The 22612-nt window shown below is 36.5% G+C and overlaps 2 protein-coding genes across 3 annotated transcripts in view; one reads left to right on the top strand and one right to left on the bottom strand.

Annotated features, from left to right (window-relative positions):
* Positions 1–3589, top strand: part of LOC113392650 (uncharacterized) — a 37706-nt gene extending 34117 nt beyond the window's left edge. Inside the window, exons 8-11 of the mRNA XM_026629180.2 lie at positions 489–629; positions 1305–1450; positions 2054–2227; positions 2416–3589. Coding sequence (XP_026484965.2) covers positions 489–629; positions 1305–1450; positions 2054–2227; positions 2416–2487 — 533 coding nt within the window. The 3' untranslated portion in view covers positions 2488–3589. The remainder of the gene's footprint in view (positions 1–488; positions 630–1304; positions 1451–2053; positions 2228–2415) is intronic.
* A 940-nt stretch (positions 3590–4529) lies between these two features.
* Positions 4530–22612, bottom strand: part of LOC113392624 (ATP-binding cassette sub-family C member 4-like) — a 29614-nt gene continuing 11531 nt past the window's right edge. The window contains exons 6-27 of one of the 2 annotated variants that reach the window (XM_064220764.1): positions 21439–21661; positions 17119–17275; positions 16087–16289; positions 15607–15855; positions 14994–15162; positions 14308–14450; positions 14021–14173; positions 13306–13499; positions 12846–13046; positions 12409–12617; positions 11675–11838; positions 11135–11361; positions 10549–10699; positions 8693–8819; positions 8308–8411; positions 8043–8160; positions 7731–7970; positions 7302–7488; positions 7017–7189; positions 6682–6781; positions 6268–6408; positions 4530–5590 (exon numbers count right to left, since the gene is read on the bottom strand). In XM_064220764.1, the coding sequence (XP_064076834.1) occupies positions 5546–5590; positions 6268–6408; positions 6682–6781; positions 7017–7189; positions 7302–7488; positions 7731–7970; positions 8043–8160; positions 8308–8411; positions 8693–8819; positions 10549–10699; positions 11135–11361; positions 11675–11838; positions 12409–12617; positions 12846–13046; positions 13306–13499; positions 14021–14173; positions 14308–14450; positions 14994–15162; positions 15607–15855; positions 16087–16289; positions 17119–17275; positions 21439–21661 (3678 nt within the window). In that variant the 3' untranslated portion in view covers positions 4530–5545. The remainder of the gene's footprint in view (positions 5591–6267; positions 6409–6681; positions 6782–7016; positions 7190–7301; positions 7489–7730; positions 7971–8042; positions 8161–8307; positions 8412–8692; positions 8820–10548; positions 10700–11134; positions 11362–11674; positions 11839–12408; positions 12618–12845; positions 13047–13305; positions 13500–14020; positions 14174–14307; positions 14451–14993; positions 15163–15606; positions 15856–16086; positions 16290–17118; positions 17276–21438; positions 21662–22612) is intronic. The other variant, XM_064220765.1, reaches the window with a different exon arrangement.

Genomic DNA, 22612 nt, shown 5'->3' with positions numbered 1-22612 from the left:
GCTACAGTTCCCGACTTTCCCGATGCTCTTCACAGAATTAACATTGACTCTATTTTGTCTGCTCACATAGGGGGGGCGGAGGCAGATGGGTCGAGCTCGTTCAAGACTCCTATTGGCCCACGTCAGAATTAAAGTAATTCTCTTATTAAAAAAATATGCCTACGTCTTCTATCTATACTCTTTTTTCCGATAGCAAAGAAAAGTAAATTTCCAAGAAACTAGGGTTTAGTCGAGACGGTGTTGCCGATTTCGTTCTACTCAATCTCTTGATCTTAATGCACAGAACTCAAATACTTGCCTGTTACCGTTTTCTTTAATGAGCATGCTCTCATGATATATCAATACTGTCCCGTTGAGTCAGCTCAGAGATTGTTTATAACGGAATCGGCAGTTCGGCTTACAACAATTTTTATAATCTTCGAGTCTAAGAAACGCTTGCTACGCCTCACTGCTAGAATAAGTAATGCAACTGTGTGTGATGCCGCCAGTGCTGGAGAAGGAGTTCGACGTGGTGGTGAGCTGGACGGCGGTGGACGGCGAGCTGGTGCGCGGCGCGCTGCTGCCCACGCTCGCCATCAAGTACAAGTACCGCGTGCACGCCGTTACGCTGTCCACGCAGCCCGACCACTGTGAGTACCACCCGTCCGCCCAGGGTAGCCGACACGTCGAGCACAAGTGTGTGCACTGCTGCACTCTTAAAGTCCGATGAGAATCCGAAGCCTCATGATATAAAGTCGTACTAGCCAGGCACTAGACCAAAAATATGAAAAAGACGCAATAAATCTCAGTTAGGTTATGATCGACTCCCAAGAAAATTTTAAAAATATGAGTAAAGTTAAATTAATTCTTTTTGGATAGAACGAAGGTATGACATACATGATGGTATAAATTTCATAGTCTTTATGGTGGTAGATCTTTGTACGTGCCTATCGGGGTTGTTACCACCCACTGATTACATATTACCGTCAAACAGCAAAACTTCGTATTTTCCGTCGTGGTTTAAAGGGTGAGTGAGCCAGTGTAACTATAAGTACAAGGGGCTTAACTTCTGTGTTCCTTAAATAGGTGGCGTATGTCGATGTAAGGTTTGATGGTTGGTATTTTTATTATGTATATGTTATAGGTGGTGGTGACCACATACAATCAGATGACTCTTTTATCAGTCTGCCTATCTATTATCAATAAAAAAACGTTATTTAACCATAAAAAATAACATCATCAACAACATAATTAAAACAATACTATATAGTAAATACAGTAGAAGGAAATGTACGCAAATAAATTGAATATGATTTGGTCCTCAGGGTACAGTGAGCTGGTCGGCGAGGTGTCCCGCGGCCGGTCGCTGGTCGCGGTGCTGTCTCCCGCTCAGTACACTCCGCAGCAGCTGCTCACTGCGTTGAGACAATTGCGAGCCCTACCCGTACCCCCTGTCGTCGTATTGCTGCAGGTTCGATCCAATGATAAAACAAATTCGTTAAAATATCAATTGCAAGGTATTCTCGATAAATAAAAACAAAACTTTAAGGTTTCTCGGATATGTTAAGAAATATATGATATAAGTAGACTTATGATTCTTACGTGTTTGCTTCGATAAACAATATGTGTAATACAATATAATACAGTAATCTTCAATTTATTCAGTAAGTAGGTTAACAAGGAACCCAAAGATAATAGTATGAAATATATTGTGATATTTAAAACTTGGTGGTAGGTTTGTAAGGTTTTCAAAAATTTTGATATTTCGATCAGGTGACACCTAGTCACCCATCAGCCAGTCATCAGATATTCTACCGTCAAACAGCAATAGTAAGTGTTATTGTGCTGCGGTTTGTAGGGTGAGTGAGCCAGTGTAACTACAGGCACAACGGACATAACATTTTAGTTCCCAAGGTAGGTAGCGCATGGGCGATGTAAGGAATGGTTATAATGCCTACAGCGCCAATTCCTATGGACGGTGATCCCATTTGCACGTACGCCTATTTATATCACAAAAATATATATATTTGTAATCGTATTCTGTTAAATGAATCAATACTAATCGAATGAACAGGATCTGCCAAAGCTGAAGCGCGAGGCGAAGGACGCGGGGGAGAGCCTGGTGGAGGTGCTGCGCCGCACGCGCCTCGTGGCGTGGCGACACGTGCACGAGCGCGCCTTCTGGACCGCGCTGCGCCTCGCGCTGCCGCTGCCGCCGCCGCCCAAGCCCGCCGCGCCCGCACGGGAGGTGGGCCCCCCTATACTATGTCACGAAAACCTATTGGAATAAAAATACCGCTAGACAACAATTGCCACAATTGCATTTCTCTTTGTGACGGCACTCATTCGCGACATGTTAACTTTTACCGTTCTTTGCCTTTAGTTTTAGGTGGACATTAGTGGATTAAATAAAAATGCATCATTATGTCGTTGCAGGAAAAATCGAAAACGATTGAAACGGAGGAGAGCAAAAATTCTCGCTCGGGAAGTCTCACGGCGCTCGTGTGAAACACTGCATGAAGACTTCGTCCCAGACTCGTGCACAGCTGTACAGAAACGAGGCAGTTACGGAATGTGTATAAAGTAGTGTAGGTGTGTAGGTGTGTGACACGACAAGACTATGTTGCGTGGTTTTCATAACGAACATCTGTGCCGCCAATAGTATGAAGACTGTGAGTAGATATTAGTTATAAAAACTTTTCGATCACATTAATGGTATTTTAGTTAGTTATAAGTCAACTTGAAATCTGTATACAGTTTTCTAAGATCTCAGTATCTACTTCTCTCATACTTACGAACTTCTTTCCATTTCTCTTTCTTGTGCCAAAGGGAAATTGCAAACATGACAATTAATATTTAAATGTTCGGTTGTATTTTATTTATTTTATTTATGTTTATGCATAATTTTACTATCGTAAAGAAAATGAGTATTAATTTAATAAGTGTTTCTGTCCATTTGCTATTTCCTAGTTTCGTCGATTTTTAATTTAATTTCTTGTAAAATGTCTAAATTAAAAAAAAAGTGACGGTTTTGAGGTCTGTGATAATCGATACGTAGAATGTACAGCAGTGTGTGAAGACGTTCTGTATTTAAAAATATTACATTAAATGTATACGCCACCTGATAATTGCAAATATCGTTAATTATACGGTGACATATACACTAGAAAATTTAACAAAAATGTACTATTTAAGGAGGGTCGTCCGACGTGAAAACTAATTCACAAAGTAATGATAATAGAATTTTATTAATCTTTAAATAAAGTTAACGGACTGATTAAATAATATTATTTATAATTTAATTATCATATTCATAACGAATGTCCTCCATTGAAATTTCGAAAAGGCTGCTATAGCATTTAGTACTGTATAATTTTAAACATGACGTTTTACTTCTTAACACACTGCCGTTTCTAAGTCTTGCAAGTGTTTGTTTGACTGTAAATTGTTGCATAGTATTTTCCCACATTATAATGTGTAGTTTGTAAAACCAGTAGTTCATCCTTTGTAGTATTATATACTCATTACATTCCAGATTTTTTTATAGTAATCTTAAGTTAATATAAACTTACTGTATAAAATTATATAAACTTCAAAATAAAATGATAAAGTTAATTGTGGTTTTATTTGTGTTTATTATTTGGTAATATGTCAATTATGCGTGTATTTTAACGGGTTGCATACTGACAATTGAGTAAGTATGCATAAATGGCAGATTTTGAAAAAGGAAAACATTTCGACTTTAGTGTTATGTATTGCAATAATATGTCCTGTGATTATGAGCTGATATTTATGTTTTTTTCATTAAACACCTTACAGACTCAATAATATGAAAGGACTAAATAATTCTCTCAGTTGAGTAACATGTTAAGAAAGAAGCGTAATCAGCGTAATCATATTTAGATAAAATTAAGTGTAGATAGAGGATTTGCTTCATTTGTCATATTTTTGTAAAAAATATTTTGCATAAAAACTTCACATTTATGAAATTCGAAGGATATCGACATTAATTTAACTAAATATCTATCTTAGATTCCAATCTAAGATATACCATCACATTTTCAAGATTAATACTACACTTTGAACACAAACTGAATTGTATTTATTTATTATTATTTAACATCTAATACCTTTGACTCTCTAATATTTTTGATCCAGTGACTAGTTTGAGATATTCTATGGTTTGACGTTGGCAGTATTAACACATGTATCTTTGATTGCGGCCTTTAAACCGAATAAGCACTGCGTTGTCATGAGCTTAATTTGTTTTTATAATTCATCTCATAATATGTCAGATTTGTAATAACCAAAACTTTTCTGGAGTTTAGAATATGCTCCGAAAAACCTAAAGAAGACTGCCTAGTTAGGTACTTTATTGAAGGATTAGTTCAGTTTTCGTTTTAGAAAATAACCCAAATATCTTATATTGATCCCATAATTGTTAAATGTAAGTTGTTTATTACCTAAATAAAATATTCTTTAGCAAAGCAATAAATAGCAATATAATGAAACAATAAAACCGGTGTGAAACATGGAAATAAAATACTAGATTAGCAAATATAAAAATTGTATTTCGTTGTAATAATGATCTAACAATTACTCATTAAAAATAGGTTTCATAAGTAGCCAGGCACTGGACACATTACATTCAATATCACACATATTACTTTTAAGTAACATTAGGAATCACTCTGAGAAACTCAGATTATCAAAATCTTCATCAACGGTAACCAAAAATCACAAAAATTCATCATCATTTATTCTAAGTACATTATAATAATTTAACATGATTGCGGGACGCAATTGTGAATATAAGTAACAAATTAATTAGACATGCTTACATTTAAGTACACAATCCGTACTTTCGTATAAAAAGCGGCGTTCGAAATTGGTAGTGTTAATTCAGCTAAGTCGGTTAAAGAGATGCTTGCTAATCTTCGATATATAAACAATATATTCTATAAAATTGCTAGAAAACCAACGCTTTCAATTTCATGTGTAACCAGTACTGCAACTATTTCCGGGATCCCGAAATTTAATTAACCCTAATAAATATATTTCGAGTTTATAGAATTGTATTTTCTCTCCGACCTTAGATAATTTATTACTACCTATTTTAATCACCGCGTATGATAAGTAAATCAAAATCAATTATGACTCATATTAATAATTTATATCAGGAACATTATTTTCGATAGTCTCTTGAATATTACAAACCTCAAAATTTTATTACGATTCGTCTCATTTAGTGATAGAACGGCACAAACAATTTCGTTTATAAGTTTCTATAAACTCACGTAACATTAATTTATATTCTATTCTTAATAATAAGATCTATTAAAAATAACCTATAATGATTTAGGAGTTGTATAAATTTTTAATATACAATTGTTTAATAAAATAATAGCGTCAACCCCTAATTAACCATAGGTTAAAATTATGTAAACGACATTTTAAACACTTTTTGAAGCATAATATCATACATCTTAGATCTTTCAAAATTCGAAGCAGTTACTAATATTAGTTAAGTAAACAATCATTCTAATTTTCTACAACTTATGAAGCATCACTCCGTTGCTTCTTGTTCTAGTGAGTTCTTTTTTTTGTACGCCTGGAACAAAATAACACAAATATTAATGTAACGGCGCACTTTATAATATTAAAATAACCGCGTTTTATTAAATGCATATGTACATATGTATACATGGTACATATATTAAAATAACATTTTTTTTTTCAATTTTTGTCTGTCTGTTTGTTCCGGCTAATCTCTGGAGCGGCTGGTCCGATTTTGATGGGACTTTAACTTAGGTTACAACGATAACTTTTTTGTTAAATTCAAACGCGCACGAAGTCGCGGGCACAGCTAGTCACAAATATTACTGAAACGTGGCCAGAAATAGAACTGATGTTATTTTTTTGTATTGGCTTGTCATACTTTGTTTGGATTTGATTCCAATGGCAGAAAGATGAGCAAATGTTACATTTACTATTCCACGCCATTTGTTTAAAGCTTTTCAATATTATTTACTCTAAACAGCTTTTGATCAATAGGCTACTAATACAACACGATTCCACTGAAATACTACTATCAACTTCAATTGTAGTATTCTAATAACAACATTGTCAATATTCAATACGGCATCTTTCCACGAATCTATAATGAATGCCATAGACTGTCCCAGATATGTCTATTCAATATTTAAGTTTTTCATTTTGTTCCGACATGAAAGCTTTGTAGAATCGTGCAGGCATTTATGCTGATATTGATTCAGTGTTAAAACTTACTTGTAGTGCAACTCTAGCGAGAGTCTCGGCCATTGCTCGGCCGGTCTGGTCCACCATTCCGCGGAGCACTCCGCCCTCTTTCTGCAGCAACATGTGCGGGTGATCGAATTCTACCATCTGACCCGCGTCCATTACCAGCACCTAATAAACAAAACATCACCTATTACATATATTGACAACCAAAATGTAAATACAAGGCATCTCATAAATCCATTCCATTAAAAAAGTACATTTATGTTAAAAAGATTATTTATTTTATCAATAAAATCAATAAAAATCATACAAACATTTTAATCATGATATATGAATATATTGTATGGCTGTTTGTTTAGCCGAAATTACTGAAATTTATTTTATAACACTTGTTTAAGATATTTCATTCTATATAAAGTATTTATTTAGAGGATGTTGTACCTTATCAGAGTCCATGACAGTGTGTAATCTGTGAGCAATGGTAAGTACAGTGCAGTCCGCGAATTTGTTTCTTATCGTCGTTTGAATCAAAGCATCCGTTCTGTGAAAGATCAAAATAATTAATAAAATTATTTCTCTAATTTATTCATCTCCTTTAGAAAGCTACAAACAAAATACAACACCCAGTCAGCAAAATCTTAAAGGAAATAACTTATTTTGGACTATACGTGATTAATTTGGTCTCTCTCGAGCCCCATTAAGCAATCAAGGTGTTTCTCGGAGAGTCGGGCGCGAGTCGCACAACTCCGACATGGCGTATGAGCGAGGGCACTGACTGCGGGTCGACGTTGGCCGTGGCCTCGTCCAGCACGAGCAGGCGGTTGCGGCGCACGATGGCGCGCGCGAGGCACACGAGCTGGCGCTGCCCCACCGAGAAGTTCCCGCCGCCCTCCGACATGCGCGAGCTCAGCCCGGCCGGCAGCTCCGTCACCGCCTCCTTCAGCTCCACCTGCGACACCACATGGACAGCAGCTCGAAAATGTCCCACCTCGGTGTTCATCCATTGTAGGTTGGTGAATAATACATTATAAAATTTAATTGGAAGAACGAAAAGCACAAACCTCTTCGAGAGCCCGCCACAGAACTTGATCCGGATACTCGTCGAAGGGGTCTAGATTATGGCGCATGGTGCCAGAGAACAGAACGGGCTCTTGTGGAATGATAGATATCTGACTGCGCAGCTCGTGCAGACCCAAGGTGGAAGTCTCACGACCGTCTATTATGATTTCACCTTCGATTGTAGCTAACCTGTGAAAGAAATAATATCAGTGCAATAATTTATTAATGAATTATTAAAACGTTTTTGTTACGACTTTATTGCAATTATTTTATTTACTTATAAGACCATGAAATCTTATATAATAGTTTTGATATAGACCTTGTTTGATTTTATGTTTATTAATCGTGTTTTTTCTGCTATAGATATATAAGAGAGAAATCTCGTATAATTTTATGATTATAATTTTGCTTATAGAGTATCAACCAGTTACCTAAACAACGCATTTATTAGCGAGGATTTTCCCGCACCAGTGCGACCGACAATTCCAACTTTTTCCTTCGGCAGTATGTCCAGAGTGAGGTCCTTTAAGACCGGAGGTTCTTCGGGCGAGTAGTATAGATACACGTGATTAAAACTCAAGCGACCCATATCCGGCCAAGATGGCGGCGGCTTCTTGTTGGGCTCCGACTCTAATGGCGGTTCGGATTTGATGTGCGAATATTCTTGTATTCTGTAAAATAAATTTATTTATATTAAGAACGCTAGGTAATACAGATTCTCAAAATCATCTTAATTCCCTTGCCTTTCAACGCTGGTCATCTGGTTCTCTAGCTCAGTGGACTGTCGCATGCCCCACTGGAACATGCCGGTCAAACCCATCGCCTGCGTGATAGCCAGACCGACGTTACCACCGTACTCTTCTATAACACGAACATAATACATACATTTAATAAAATATAATTAAAGAAAAGGACCAAAACAAAAATCGTGAAGAACAGGCCTATATTATTTAAAAAAACATCGAAATTATTGAAGCAATTCAAATGTTTATATAAATATTCTCTTACCTTGACCGAACACGAGAAAACTTAATGTGACTACAGCTATGTAAACGACACACACAAGGTCCAGCCAAAAACCAAAGGCACGGGAACTCGCGATGAATAAATACCTATAACAAGGATGACGTCACTGTTGCAGTCAAGTTATGGTGTATAACATTACAAATTCTATTCTAAGTTTAGTAAAGAATTTGTCCTAGTTTAATTAAATAATTCAAGATGTCATCGATTCTTTTTGTGTCATGTGAGTGAGTTAGACGACAGACAGATTAACGACACAGAGTAGTAAAATTCTACGAAATATTTCTATAAAATTGCACATAACAAAAGCAATACCCGATATTTAAATATGAAAGCGACATAAACTTGCACAAAATGATAAACCACTCACCAAGCAGAGCTATGAAGGTCTTGATGGTTATCAAACTCTCTTATAAGAGCTTCCTGAGCACCGAACGCTCGTATTGTCGTGATGCCTTGCAGAGACGCGTTGAGATGAGAGAATACAGGACTACGTGCTGTGGGGAAAAGCATACACTATAACAGAATTCAACTTCATTATCTATTGATGTCGTCCCAACAGATCTCTCGAAAGAAAGACTGGCCGCCTACGCAGGACAAATTATAAATGCACAACTGCGAAGTACGAAGGAGAATAAAAAGTGTATCAATACGCGTGTGCGTGCGTTGGCTCAGTATCCGATGGTACGGTAGATCCGACATGACCGGAGACTTCAGGCACAGGTCCAACACGCTTCTGTACATACTTCAAACTTCCAGACTCCGGGCTTAATTCTACAGAAAAACCCGTTAACTTTTAATCGACCCTCCCCGGAGTTGGAACCCAGGATCCCAAAATCTGCGGGCTCATATCTAATCATTAGATCAACGAGACAGTAATACATTATATTAACAAATATTATAAAGCTGAAGAGTTTGTTTGATTATCAATTGTATATTTGAACGCGTTAATCTAAAAATCTACCACCAATAGACAAAAATATTTTTGCCTCATTTAAAAAATGTTTTACACTGTATTCTTTATACTTATATAACATTACCACACCACCGTTACCCACAGGGACCATTTTAACTCGTGCCCCCCCCCAATACATAATTATAATGACACAGATAATACAAATGTATATTGGTGTTCAAAACGATTATATATTTTTGGACTCAGACAAGAGTATGGCTGTCTGAGCACAATTCCCGTATGAAGGTGATAAAGTAGGAAAACCACTCCTCACACCGACAAAGCAAACTAGGATATCTAAGATGTATATTCTTAGTGTCTGTAGTCACAGTGACTTGAAACTTTTCAACGACCGGAACAAAGCAACATATCTTGCTAGAAGCCAATAGGTTTTGAGTGGGTGCAAGTCACACCTTATTGGTTAAAATAATTTATTCAATATATCATAATTATAGCATTAAGTATATAGTTTTTGTCAGTATAAATTATGTACACAATGACTTGTGTTGAAAAATTAAAATTTTACAAATTTTTTGGTCGATGTACTTTAAATAATGTTACTTGGTTAATGTTACTCAAGACGGGCTTGCACAAAGCTCGTCTGAGTAAGTACCACCCACTTATCAATTCATCAATACTTAATATTGTTGTTATGTTTGAAGGATGAAGCCAGTGTAGCAAGTACAGGCACAAAGGACGTTAAATCTGAGTTCGGAATGTTGATGTAGCACTTGGTAATGTCTATGGGCAGTGATGACCACTTGCTTTTTTGGTAGCCCAAATGCCAGTTCAACAAAATATGTCATAAAAAAATTTATAGGAAATATAAAAAAATAATTTGGAGAGGGAGAGACAAGCTAATATTAAAAATACCTTTTTAAATACTGCTTAAAAAGGCATTTATTAATTTTAGCTATGTGAATAACTTATCTAAAGAAACAATACTTATGGTACTTAAATTTGCTACTTACAAACATTATAATAATTAAATAAAAAAAGTGTGCTTGTTTACAGCAATTACAGCTTAGCATATATCATATTAAATAAAATGCAACAGATCATTACTACGACACAGGACGCACGGGTAAGGAAAACTCGCTATTAAGACATTCACATGAAGGTGCACTAAATTAGTTCAGTGCTAAACAATAATCATAACTATACAGGAAGCTACGAAACTGAATCGAATGTAACTTAAATATAACAGTTAAAGGTAGTGTATGTATGTGATATAGCAAGGGTCATGGCAGTTAGCCTCAGAGATGACTCACTCACACCCTCGAGGCGTTTGATGCTGCGGCTCGAGGCGATGTAGAAGATACGTAGCCCATAGAAAACCAACCCAATGGCCAGCGTCGGCACCAGCAGCCAGTAGTTTACCACCGCCACCACCACCACAATACCGATCAGCGAGAGACCGATCTGTAAAATTTATTTTATACAAACTAATAAAGTAAAAATAATAAACTTTAGTTCGCTTTATTCGTCTCATATTAATAACCCTAAGCATTACACTTTACCTGATGAGAGGGACTTTTACAAGCCCGTCTGGTTAGGTGTCTCCCACATATCATACATTCTACCGTCATGCAGCAATGCGTAGTAATGTTGTGCTCCGGTTTGAAGGGTGAGTGAGCCAGTATTTCCATCTTAGTTTCCAAGGTTAATGGGGCATTGGCAATGAAAAAATGGTTAAAGAAATTACGCCGCCATTGTCTATGAACAGTGGTTACCGCTTAACACCAGTTGGCCCATTTCCCCGTCCTCCTCCATATGGTATAAGAAAATTAACAAATAATAACTCGAAACTTATATCGGTTTTCACTTTTGCTGTATTAAATTTTTTTCACGACTGACCTGCAATACATCAAGTAAAGCAGAGGGCAACACTTCATCAACAGCCCCCATGTCCTTGGAGAATCGGTTCAGGATCCGTCCGGACGGATTGGTGTGGAAGAACCGCATCGGCGCCCGTGTTATGGACGAGAACATGTTGTTGTGCAGGCGCGTCGACGCTCGCATCGCCATCGAGAAGAACATGAAGGAGCGGAGTAGGGAGACTATCACTAGCGCCACCACCATAACTGAAAAAATATTACATATTAATCGACAACATGATAGGTTAGATTGAACCTTAAATATACCTTACCCAAATTCGATTGAAACTTAAGAATTTATTCTTAAATACCTCAATTTCATGACTACATTTTAATTTCAATACTGCGTAATAAATACTTAGATCTCCATTCGGCCCTCTTTACACTGTGATAGAGTTGACAAAACAAATACCTTTGTCATATTTTGAGCTATATTCATCCTTTTATTTAGTACTCAAGAAAATTATTAAGAAACAACAAAAAAAAAACAGGCTAAAAATATTTGAAATTATATACTCACTTGTATAAATATAAATACACTGATATCTAGTTAGACCAGATTTAAAGTATGCATTTTCAGGAAGCGATCTCGTGAAGTTGGTTGTAAATTGCAGTGGGTTGGTCACGTTTTGCGAATCTAAGTTTTCTATTACTGATCTTGGATGATCTTCCTCTTGATTGACCCTTTAAAGAACGCGCACAGAATTTGATAAATATCGTCACCTAACAAATAAAATAATCCTGAAAAAGTTCAACGACGTATTCATACGACCATTCTCTCATTTGGATACTAGCGGTCTGGAAAAATTACAGTGCATAAATGTGTGCGCATAAGCAAATGCACACTCATTATTCGATGAGAAGGAAAATCCACCACGATCGGATAGAGATCATGAGATAAACAAACGCCTTCAAATGCTTTCCGAGGTAAGGGGATGTAAACAATACCGAATGCGAATTTTTCGAGGCAATAACCCAATCGAGGCAGTCGTTGCAAATATTCTTGCATCAAAGCTCATTCTGTTGCTAACGTTAAGAGTGAATCAGCTTTTGTAACCAACAAACAAAGGCACAAGAGTCAAATAATTTAAGATCTCGATTGAATCGCTGCCCGTTTGGTTGAGCAACCACAAACCCCCAGTGAAGCTACCGCTTAACATTATTCCTCTGTATTGGTTGGTCGGAATCTAGTTTGGTTATATCTTACGGTTTGCGAGTCGTTCACGATATAATAAGAGGTGCGCGGTAGCTCACCAGAAGCTGGTCCACCAGTCGGAGGCGGAGCCCAGCAGCTGCGCCAGCACGGCCACGAGCACCATGAGCGTGACGAGCAGCGGGTGTCCGCTGGCGCGCAGGTAGGCGCCGTACACGCGGCCCGACACGGCGCCGGCCGAGCGCATCTCCGCCTCCTCGCGCGCGCCCTCGGGCGGCGCCGTCGCCGTCAGGTTGTCCACCGAGCTCACCTGAGGGCGCGGGTTTTAGTAGCACTATCGCTTATAAACTACCATTAAATGTAATTAACATGACCTAATCGTTTTTAAAAAGTAAAAAAAAAAACAGTTTTTACTGCATGATTTTTAATGATTTCAATTTGTTGTGACAAACGAACATTACAAATATTTGATTTTACAATATTTACATAAAATTAACTTAGATTCTTTCATAAATTTCTTATAAAAATAAGAACTCACGGAGTGAATGCTCATCTGCCTCTTTCTGAAGCTGCCCTGCAGCACCGACTCCTCGTTGTCCGTGTTAGTTTTGTCGTCGGCGTTGGGTTTGTCGTCGTCCTGTTCGTCTCTCGCGAGTAACGTCGCAAAATCAAGACCGGATGCGCTTAGTGTTTCGAAGTAACCTGCGGCCGCTATAGAGCCGTTCTTCAATATGATAATCTATTGATTCAATTGTTTGCTATTATCATTATCAGTATTTACATATTATTAATATTTAACTATTCCTACAAAATTTTACAGCCTATATAATTATATTATTCATCGTTAAAAATGAAGCTCCTGGTATTTATTGATATTTACTGTATATTTATTTATACAGAACGATGGAGTGAATCAATGATAATTTATTATGACAGTCACAGTTTAATTTTTGTGAATGCAATTGTGTTATTCTGTTAATAAAAGATGTATGTATGACCTGGTCGACGTCCCTCAGGAACTGCAACTGGTGCGTGACGAGCACGCGTGTGGTGTTCCGCAGGTAGCCCACCACGCACGACTCGAAAAGGTGTCGGCCCACGTGCGCGTCCACCGCCGACAGCGGGTCGTCCAGCAGGTAGATGTCGGCGCGCTTGTACACCGCGCGGGCCAGCGAGATGCGTGCGCGCTGGCCTGGAACGGGCAACATACACACGTCGCTACTAGGCCGAGATATTGTCAAAACCAGTATAAACAAAATCACGTTTTCCAGGGCCTTCCATTAGGAGTATAGATAAGCAAATCTCTGGTATATTGTACATTACGAACAGTTCTTGATTGATATCTCATTATTTCAAAATAATGCAATTCCACTTTCCTACATATTCACTTTGAATCCTCTTGCAATTGCAATACTCTAGGTAGCTCTATACAGACGCTTTTTTTCATAATTACTTGCGTAATAATTAATAACTTGTATCTATAAGTACAAATAACACTTCAAATATTTCACTCCCTGCTGACAAATGATTCATGCAGGTACACCGAGCCTTTTTTTTTGCCAGTACCCAGCGCGCTTAATGCGCACTGGTACACCGGAATACCCACTTAAACACCAGCGCTACTCTCTCCGTCACTTCGGGGGTGTCATGGGATTGCTTGCGCATGGTACCGCTACAGGGACACAGTACCCACTAAGCGATGAGGGCGCTTACCCCCGCTGAGGCTGACCCCGCGCTCGCCGACGACGGTCTTGTCCCCGTGCGGCAGCAGCGAGAAGTCCCGGTCGAGCGCACAGCGCCGCACCACGGCGTTGTACCGCGGCCGGTCCATCGCCTGCCCGAACAGTATGTTCTGCCGCACGCTGCCTGCAGACCACACAAGTCTCTTTTAACTATTTTTTCAAAAGTACAACTTCAGGAACATTTAAAATAAATCAGTATTGATATTAAAAAACATAAGGTAAATAATGATAAATATTTTTATTCTATGACTCGTTTACCTGCAAATAGCCATGGTTCCTGACTGGCATACGAAATGGTACCACCGATGTGAACACTGCCGGACTGAAGTGGTAGCTCTTTCAGCAAAACATGCAACAACGAAGACTTCCCAGCTCCAACTGGACCTATTACTGCGATTAACCTGTAAAATTAATAGTTTCTTGAATTCACTGACATTTATTATATGTTCCTTATAATAAAGGCCAACATTAATTTCAATTAACATACGTCTTTTAAGCGATAATTTTAACAATCCCTTTGGTCTAGTAGCTAGCTTATTTTGGCTAGAACTTCGGGTCGAGCCTATAAATTTATTATGGTTTTCTGTCAAGGATTACTTGGTAGCCCTAACAAAAAGTATGATCGTGTATTAATGTCCCAACGAACCTACGTAAAATACAACATAACCATTGAGGGAATAATGAGTTCACCTACATATGTTCACCTTCAACTTTGTTTTTGTCTGTACCACAGACTGAGATATATTAACTGTTCCTTATATCACCAATGCGCTACCAACCTTGGGAACTAAGATGTTATGTCTCTTGTGCCTATAGTTACCCTGACTCACTCACCCTTCAAGCCGGAACACAACAATAATTAGTACTGCCGTTTGGGGGTAGAATATATAGTTACATTATTTAGTATTTAATAAATAATTATATTATTAAATAATAATACTAACTTGCCAGGTTTCACGGTAAGAGATAGGTCAGTCAGCGTGTTCTCGGCGTGGGAGACGATCCACTTGGCGTTAGCGTGTTTCAGTCTGACCCCTCTCGCGTTCTCTTCAACCCGAGTTGCCAATTCTTCGTCGTCCTCCTCGCCCGATTCTACTGGTGCAATACTCTTATCTGTTAGCAATGTCCAAAATACCACTCAGTACATGCAATATGTCGGAAAATAGATCTTATTATTTTAAATGATTTCTTTGATATTCGGAATAAAGAGTATTCTAATGATACCTCATACACCGAAATTGTGATTTACAGTAGTCGAATGTGATGTGTAACATCTGACTTTTCACTTTGGTAATCAGCAACATTAATTTATGCTTTTAGGAAATGGGTTGGCACCATCTGACAGCCAGCGCTAGAACCGCGCGCGCTCATTGGTCAAATCAAATAGCGATCGCTTCCCCGGCTTCCTGTTACACACTCCCGTCCCTTTTCACGAAATCACTCCCACAGTTTGCAGAAAAGCGAGAGGGAAGATGTTACACATCAATGAGCCAATATAATTTGACATCGACTCCCCTTAAATGTCAAAATTAAATGAGAGCCTTCACTGTAACTCACCACTTAGTTTCGCTTCATCTTTCTTTACAAGTGGACCCAAATCTTGGGCGGGTAATGTTTCTTTAGTCTCCGGAATGTCTTTGATTAACGGAGCAGCTTCTGTTTTTTTCTCCTTCGAGTTTTTTCCTTTTCGTTTCGCAGACGTTATGATGTCCGCCAGACCTGGCACTGGTTTGCTCGTGTCTTCGTATAACATGAAACTTTGAAGTCGTTTTATAGATATTGAAGCTTCAGCCACTTGTGCTATACCTGAAAAAATAAACGATCTTCGATTGTTTTGGTTTTACAAATATAAACGAAACAAAAAATTAGTAATTTTTAAGCAATATTCGTGCAATTCATAATATTAAGAAGATAAGTAATATATTTTAATTACCAAATCTTATTTTCTGTGTGTGTGTGAAATTAGAATGTATACGGAAGTAGATTATTTGAAATTCGTAAAATATAATATTATTTTAAAGTTAATAAAACACTCACCTTGGGGAAAGAAGACAGTCATTGTTTGTCTCAGTATGTTATAGAAGCTGGTGACCACGAACACCTGTTTGGCGCTTATAACGTTGTTCTCCAGCACGTAGGCGAGTATCGAGCAGAACAAACATATTCTCGTTGTAAACATTATAAACGAAGTCAGCACACCACGGATGTACGACGTTGCACGTATCTGCTTTATTTCTTGTCTGTAATTAACAGTTAAATATATTACTTTTCTTGAGAGTCTAGGCCTTGAATCCGGGTAAGCATTATTAAGTTTTCACGCACCAAATTTATAAAATAATCTATTTTGCGGTCGACGTCAAGGGGTATGGTTGAAAATCTCGAAGTGTTTGATGAAATTTTGCCTCATTTATTATACTAAGCCCGTGGGGCAGCGTGGAGGAATAGAAGGGATACTTTTAACCCGAAGTGGAACTTTTAAAGACGTTACTGTGTATAATTTTAATAAAAGTATTTACTATGTATTATAATATTAATCCATTTAATATTATATTAAATTGCTAATTTTTGATACAGTTCCAGATATAAAGTGGTATTTAAATATCATTAATGTGACATTAACAAAAAAATATTTTAATTGAATTGTCATATTTTATACCTTCTAGAAATATGCGTTTGAGTGCACAATACCATATCTACTTTTAATTGTATGTCTAAAACCTAATTGGTAAGTACATATAATTTAACACTACAAATCCATATCACGACCCCTAGTCGTATATTCAAAAAGCCTTGATGGTCCAGTTATTAGTAGAAGTGAATCTTAACCGATGATTCTGAGTTCAAATCCTCCACTCGTGCTCAGCGGTGAAAAAAAACATCGTAAGGAATCCTGCGTCACATGCCGACTAGACCTGCAGCAGATGATGTCTCAGCCTAGTAGTAGGACATTAACAGGTAGTTAGTTTTCTTTATATACATATACATACATATGTATAAATACAGTTCAGTTATATGGTTATATAGAATTATATGTGCATTGTATATTGATATAGTTTATATAGTACTCACTTTCTGGCTTTTGCTACTAGATCCGCAAACGGCTTCTCCCACGTGTACATCTTGATCACCTGGATGCCGGAGAGGATTTCGTTCATGAGTCGCACGCGCTCGTCCGTTCTTAACGCTGTTTTCAGTCGTAGCACTGACGTACGCTTGCCCAAATATGCTGTTTAAAAAATATATAGTAAATAAATGTTTCTTATAAAAATTACACGAGGTCACCGGAGTTCGTATAATGTGTATTATACAAAAATTTTACAATGTAAAATTATGCATTTTGTAAATTACAACGGTCGATCCTTTACCTAACGATAACTTTGGGAAGCTTTGGCTGGTTTCGTGTATCGTTAAGACTAAAGGGCGCTTAAAATACAAAATATTTTAGTCAGCTCTTGTTGTGAAAGCAAGTTATATATTGAATGATTTATACAAAGCGAAGCTCAATCAAATGTCAAGAAAATCATATGAACGAAAAATAATATTATCTATCAAATTTAATCTCGTATGGATGTGTAAACTTATTTCTTTGATGTTCTTGTATTAGTTTAGTATTTCGGTAGTTTCCGAAACATTTCCGAACATCCCGGTGCATTTTATTTTAAAACTAGTAACATTATAAAACAAAACATCAAATTTTGTCCTTCGCCAGAGGTGATATGATTTAAAATCTTTAATTATACAAACATCTATCACAGTTACACCGAAACCAACACAATAATATTTTTACAAATGCTACAAGGTATTAAATAATTTTATTATTGAATAATAACAAAACAAAATCCAGTTCAATAGCCGTTGCATAATTGTAATCAATTGATATTCGTTCGTCTCGAAGGACGCCCTCCCCTTTATCTCTTTGGATCCGACTAGATCAATGCACCGCGTGACCTCGACCTATCGCGGGATTTTTGTTACGTTATAAATTAAAAATAACATACAAAAATAGAGTCAATTATTTTCATAACAGCTAATTGATTAACTTATATCGTAATGTTAAAATCGCTGATAAACATAATTAATTAAAAATATCTTATTTGACTAAAAATTATAGAAGCAATACATTTCAGATACTCTATAATAAGTGATTCTTTGATCGCTGATTTGAAAATGGAAAACTCATCAAGAGGTATGGCTGTGGTAGGAGGTACGGATATTTTGATTTTGATATTTCGAGAATCAAAAATCTAGTAAACTTTATTCGAGTACTCATAAAAGCACTTTTGAAACGTCGTATTTCAATATTGAATTAATAATGTAAAGCTACCTCTGGTCGGAACGTAGAAGGTAGTACCGAGAAGAACCGGTAAGAGATTCAGTAGTTACTCTTTTCAACTATTTCAATTACAGTACATAAAGTACAATTACATTTATATGAATCCTACCTGGAAATTACTAAGTTTTTTATCATTAATAACCATAATTTTGTCCAATAGCAGATTTCAATTGGCTTAACGAAGACGTTTTAATTAAACAAGATGTGCAGCTGTCTCGGACAAGTATAATATCACATAGCATGGCTTCAACGACGAATAATTTAGAATGTTTCAATCTACATAGATATACGATTAACCTTCGAAATCCGTATAAGGTAAGCCAGTACGTATTAAGTAAGATTAAATCGACTCTCTAATGATTTTTCCACAATTTACACGTAACCGGGGATAATACTACTTCTACTAACATGAACTAGATTTATATTTATACTAGCTTTCCGTCCAGCCTTTACATGGGTTATAAGGATCTATATGGAATATAGATTAAATTAAATAAAAGAACAAACATAAAAATAAAAATATCTTGTTTTTTTCCGGCTGGGATCGTTGAAATTCTCGGCTTTTCTCTACATTATGTTAATATTATATATAAACCTGCCTCTTATATCATTTTGTATATACGCGTACAAACGGTGCGAAGCGGCTTTGTTTTATACTAGTGGGAGATTTTGTCCCGCCCGAACAGACGTTTTTTGAGGGTTTTATTTTTTTCATGTTCAACATTTTTAAAAAGAATTTAGTATAAGTTTTCCTTAAAATATTAATTGTCCGTCATTGAAGGTCTCGTCAAAGTCGGTTAAACCGTTTCGGAGATTACCGGGAACAAACAGACAGGCAAGAAATTTTAAATTTGTATATAATTGTTTGAGTATCATGGAAAGTATCGTAAGCACTTATTAAATTTATATAATTTTGAAAAACGATGATTTTAAAAATTCTAATATTCAACTTTTTTAACATAACATTCTAAATATTGCAAGGAAATAACTTAAGAGGCAAGATTGCGTAATTGACACGTGGCTGTTATATAAAACCGCAGGGTCTAGCCGGCCAAGATCAACAGTTTTCCGTTTACAAATTTTTTTGTTATATTTATAAATCATTTCGTACTCATCGGCGAAGGAAAACGTCACGAGGAAACAAACGCGAGAAAAAAAATGTACTACTGTACTATTTATATATTCGTGTCTGCAGTCAATTAGCGCGGTAGTCGTGATAGGATAAACTCGAAATCGTTCTATTCAAACTTTGTAAGAGACTCTTGTCCAAAAGTGACAAACATTTAAGAGTTATTCGTTTTTTAATTTATTTTTTTTTATTTCCGGGCAGACATATGACTCCATTCCATCTAATGGTAAGTGGAAGTGGAGTCAAAACGCGAAGACAAAAAAAAATTAAAATGAATTAAATTAAATTTTGCCAAATTTAAAATTAAGATTTGGTTTGTAAATGGATCTATATTAATATTTTAAATTCGCATTTATAATATTATTATAGGAATATTATAAATCTGCCAAGCCGAGATGGCCCAGTGGTTAGAACGCGTGCATCTTAACCAATGATTGCGGGTTCAAACCCAGGCAAGCACCAGTGAATTGTCATGTGCTTAATTTGTGTTTATAATCATCTCGTGCTCGGTGGTGAAGGAGAACATCGTGAGGAAACCTGCATGTGTCCAATTTCAACGAAATTCTGCCACATGTGTATCCACCAACCCGCATCGGAGCAGCGTGGTGGAATATGCTCCAAACCTTCTCCTCAAAGGGAGAGGAGGCCGTAGTCCAGCAGTGGGAAATTTACAGGCAGATAATGTAATGATAAATCTGCCTGTTACGCTTTCACGGCCATGACTTTCTAGATTGGATATATAAAAAAATACTTGTACTTTACGAACATACTATGTAATTAAAAGGGTGAAGAAGAGTAACTCCTGAGTTTCTTGCCGGTCCACTCGGTAGAATATAATTTCCGAACCAGTGGTAGCTATACATTTCATTCAATACTGTAACATGACTATTCGAAAGTGCTTTTATGAGCCTAATTTAATAAAGAATATTTGATATGATTTCTTTTGATTTAAACCACAGGACTGAATTTAATGAAATTTATAGTCACTAGAATTATTATAAGATTAACTTGTGATTTTATAATAGGATATGTCATTTTATATTTGCAAACCATCTGATAAGTTTTAGTAGCGAAACTCAAACTTATTGTATTACCGAAAATTTTACTTTTGTTGATTGTTAATTTCTTAAAACAATTAAAACTGTCAACGGTTTAAAGAATAAATTTCGAACCTCACCATAAAGTGAAGCTTGAGTGTTGTAACACGATGTAATAGCTTACTGACACCGCACACCATTCGCGTCCAAAGATACAAACATGAAAGCATTGTTGCTCGGCAATTGAACAATTACTAAGTACACCAGACATAAGCAGACCATGAATGCCTGCGTTCTGCAGTATTGAAAAACATATTTTGTTACTTCATCACGTAAACGCAAGACGTTGAAGAATTCGGTATCAGGAAATTCATTTTCTCAAGAAAAAGTAATAAATAAAATATTTGAAATTTTACAGTAATAAAATTATTTATAGTTAAGAATGTGGATCCTAAACAAAGATCGCAAATTTAAAGGTTTTTTTTATGTTCATCAGCGTTTGGGAACAAAGTAATCAGCTCAAAATCAGACATCTCCAGTGGAACATGTATAAACAAACAGCCTTAGATACTTAAAACCTATTTTTCATAATTCAGCATTTGTATGGTCTATCCGTAATAATTATGTATTTGATTTTAGTAAAACCACACATTTGTTCATATTATAATGAAAATTTCCTCTGAGAGATTGCTTAAAGTAATAAAGTCAACTTTGTATGCTCTTAATCGAATAAGTTAAATAAATGTGTACAAAAAGGTATTTTGTTGTATTTCTTGCTACTTTTTTCACTATTTATTAATAATTTATATAATACCTCGATGCAGTTCCACATCTGCTTACTGCTCGCTGTGTCGTAAATATACATATCCTTGACATATATGAAATCTTACCTTGCAACGGTATAAACGCGAGCATGAAGCCGACGCCGACGACCGCCGCCCAGTTAATCTCGCACCACATCAGGAATGTTATGATGACAGTCGCCAGGGGCCCGATCCAGAGATAGTGCACGAAGATAACGGCCACGTCGAAGCGGTTCACGTCGTTGGAGAGCAGATTCACAACTTGACCGACTGTTGTCTCCCCCAGGGCGGTCTTCGAGAGTCGTAGTGACTAAAGACGAAGCAGATAATAGTATTAGTAGACTTAGTTTTCGTCCACCGACCCATATTGGAGCAGGAATAAACTCCAAGCTATCTCCTGACATACACATAGACATGTCTGACATACAAACTGGTATCTATTTATAATAAATATCATTATGCAATACACTACCAATTATTCTATTAAAAACGTGATCGTTTTTTTACAAGATTTTCCTTTAATTAAACGGCTTGAACTGAAAGCTGATATCTTAGTACTAACAGTACTCGGAGGAGGATTTATAGACATGATTTTGATTCTGAGCAATGCAGTCTGTTAATAAACACAACCAAAGAAAATCGAGACCTATACTTTTGAACATATTTTCTTTACTTTTTTTGTGATTCGGTAGTTTAATTTTCTTATGATCATGTCGCCTTTAGATAAATAATGCTAATGATATTTTTATAGGTATAACCCAAAAAAAGTCTGATTAATATAGTCGTGACAAAATACAGTTCCCTAACAGGCCCAAATGTAACATATATCTACGTATAATTAACACAATTGAAATACTGAAAACTCGCGTATACTTACATAATTTACGAACATGGCAAATTACTCAACAATAACTTGGACAAAGAGTCAAAATTTTAAAGATTCTCTGCAAATAAGACTGAAAATGAGCATCTAATTATAAAATCAATTCATAGTCATCGGTCAGACTTGAAAGATGGGAAATACTCAAGGCAGTCGTTACGTAAACAATGACAGTTAATGACTACTCCGCACGCAATTTCCTCCAACTGTAAATACGAACGTATGAAACTAAATACTGAATATACTTTTTTACGGCATTTTTTTAGATGTATGGCAAACGCAATTCGAATAATAAAAGCGCTGTATGGCAATTACATTTTGGAGAGTTAGTGGACATTTTGAAGTTTTTCAATAATAACTTTTAATTTTTTATGTTCATGA

The sequence above is a fragment of the Vanessa tameamea genome, chromosome 5 (assembly GCF_037043105.1).
Source record: "Vanessa tameamea isolate UH-Manoa-2023 chromosome 5, ilVanTame1 primary haplotype, whole genome shotgun sequence".
In the NCBI taxonomy this organism is placed as follows: Eukaryota; Metazoa; Arthropoda; class Insecta; order Lepidoptera; family Nymphalidae; genus Vanessa; species Vanessa tameamea.
Note: the sequence above shows the minus strand (reverse complement) of the source record. Positions and strands in the feature narration are given on the sequence as shown.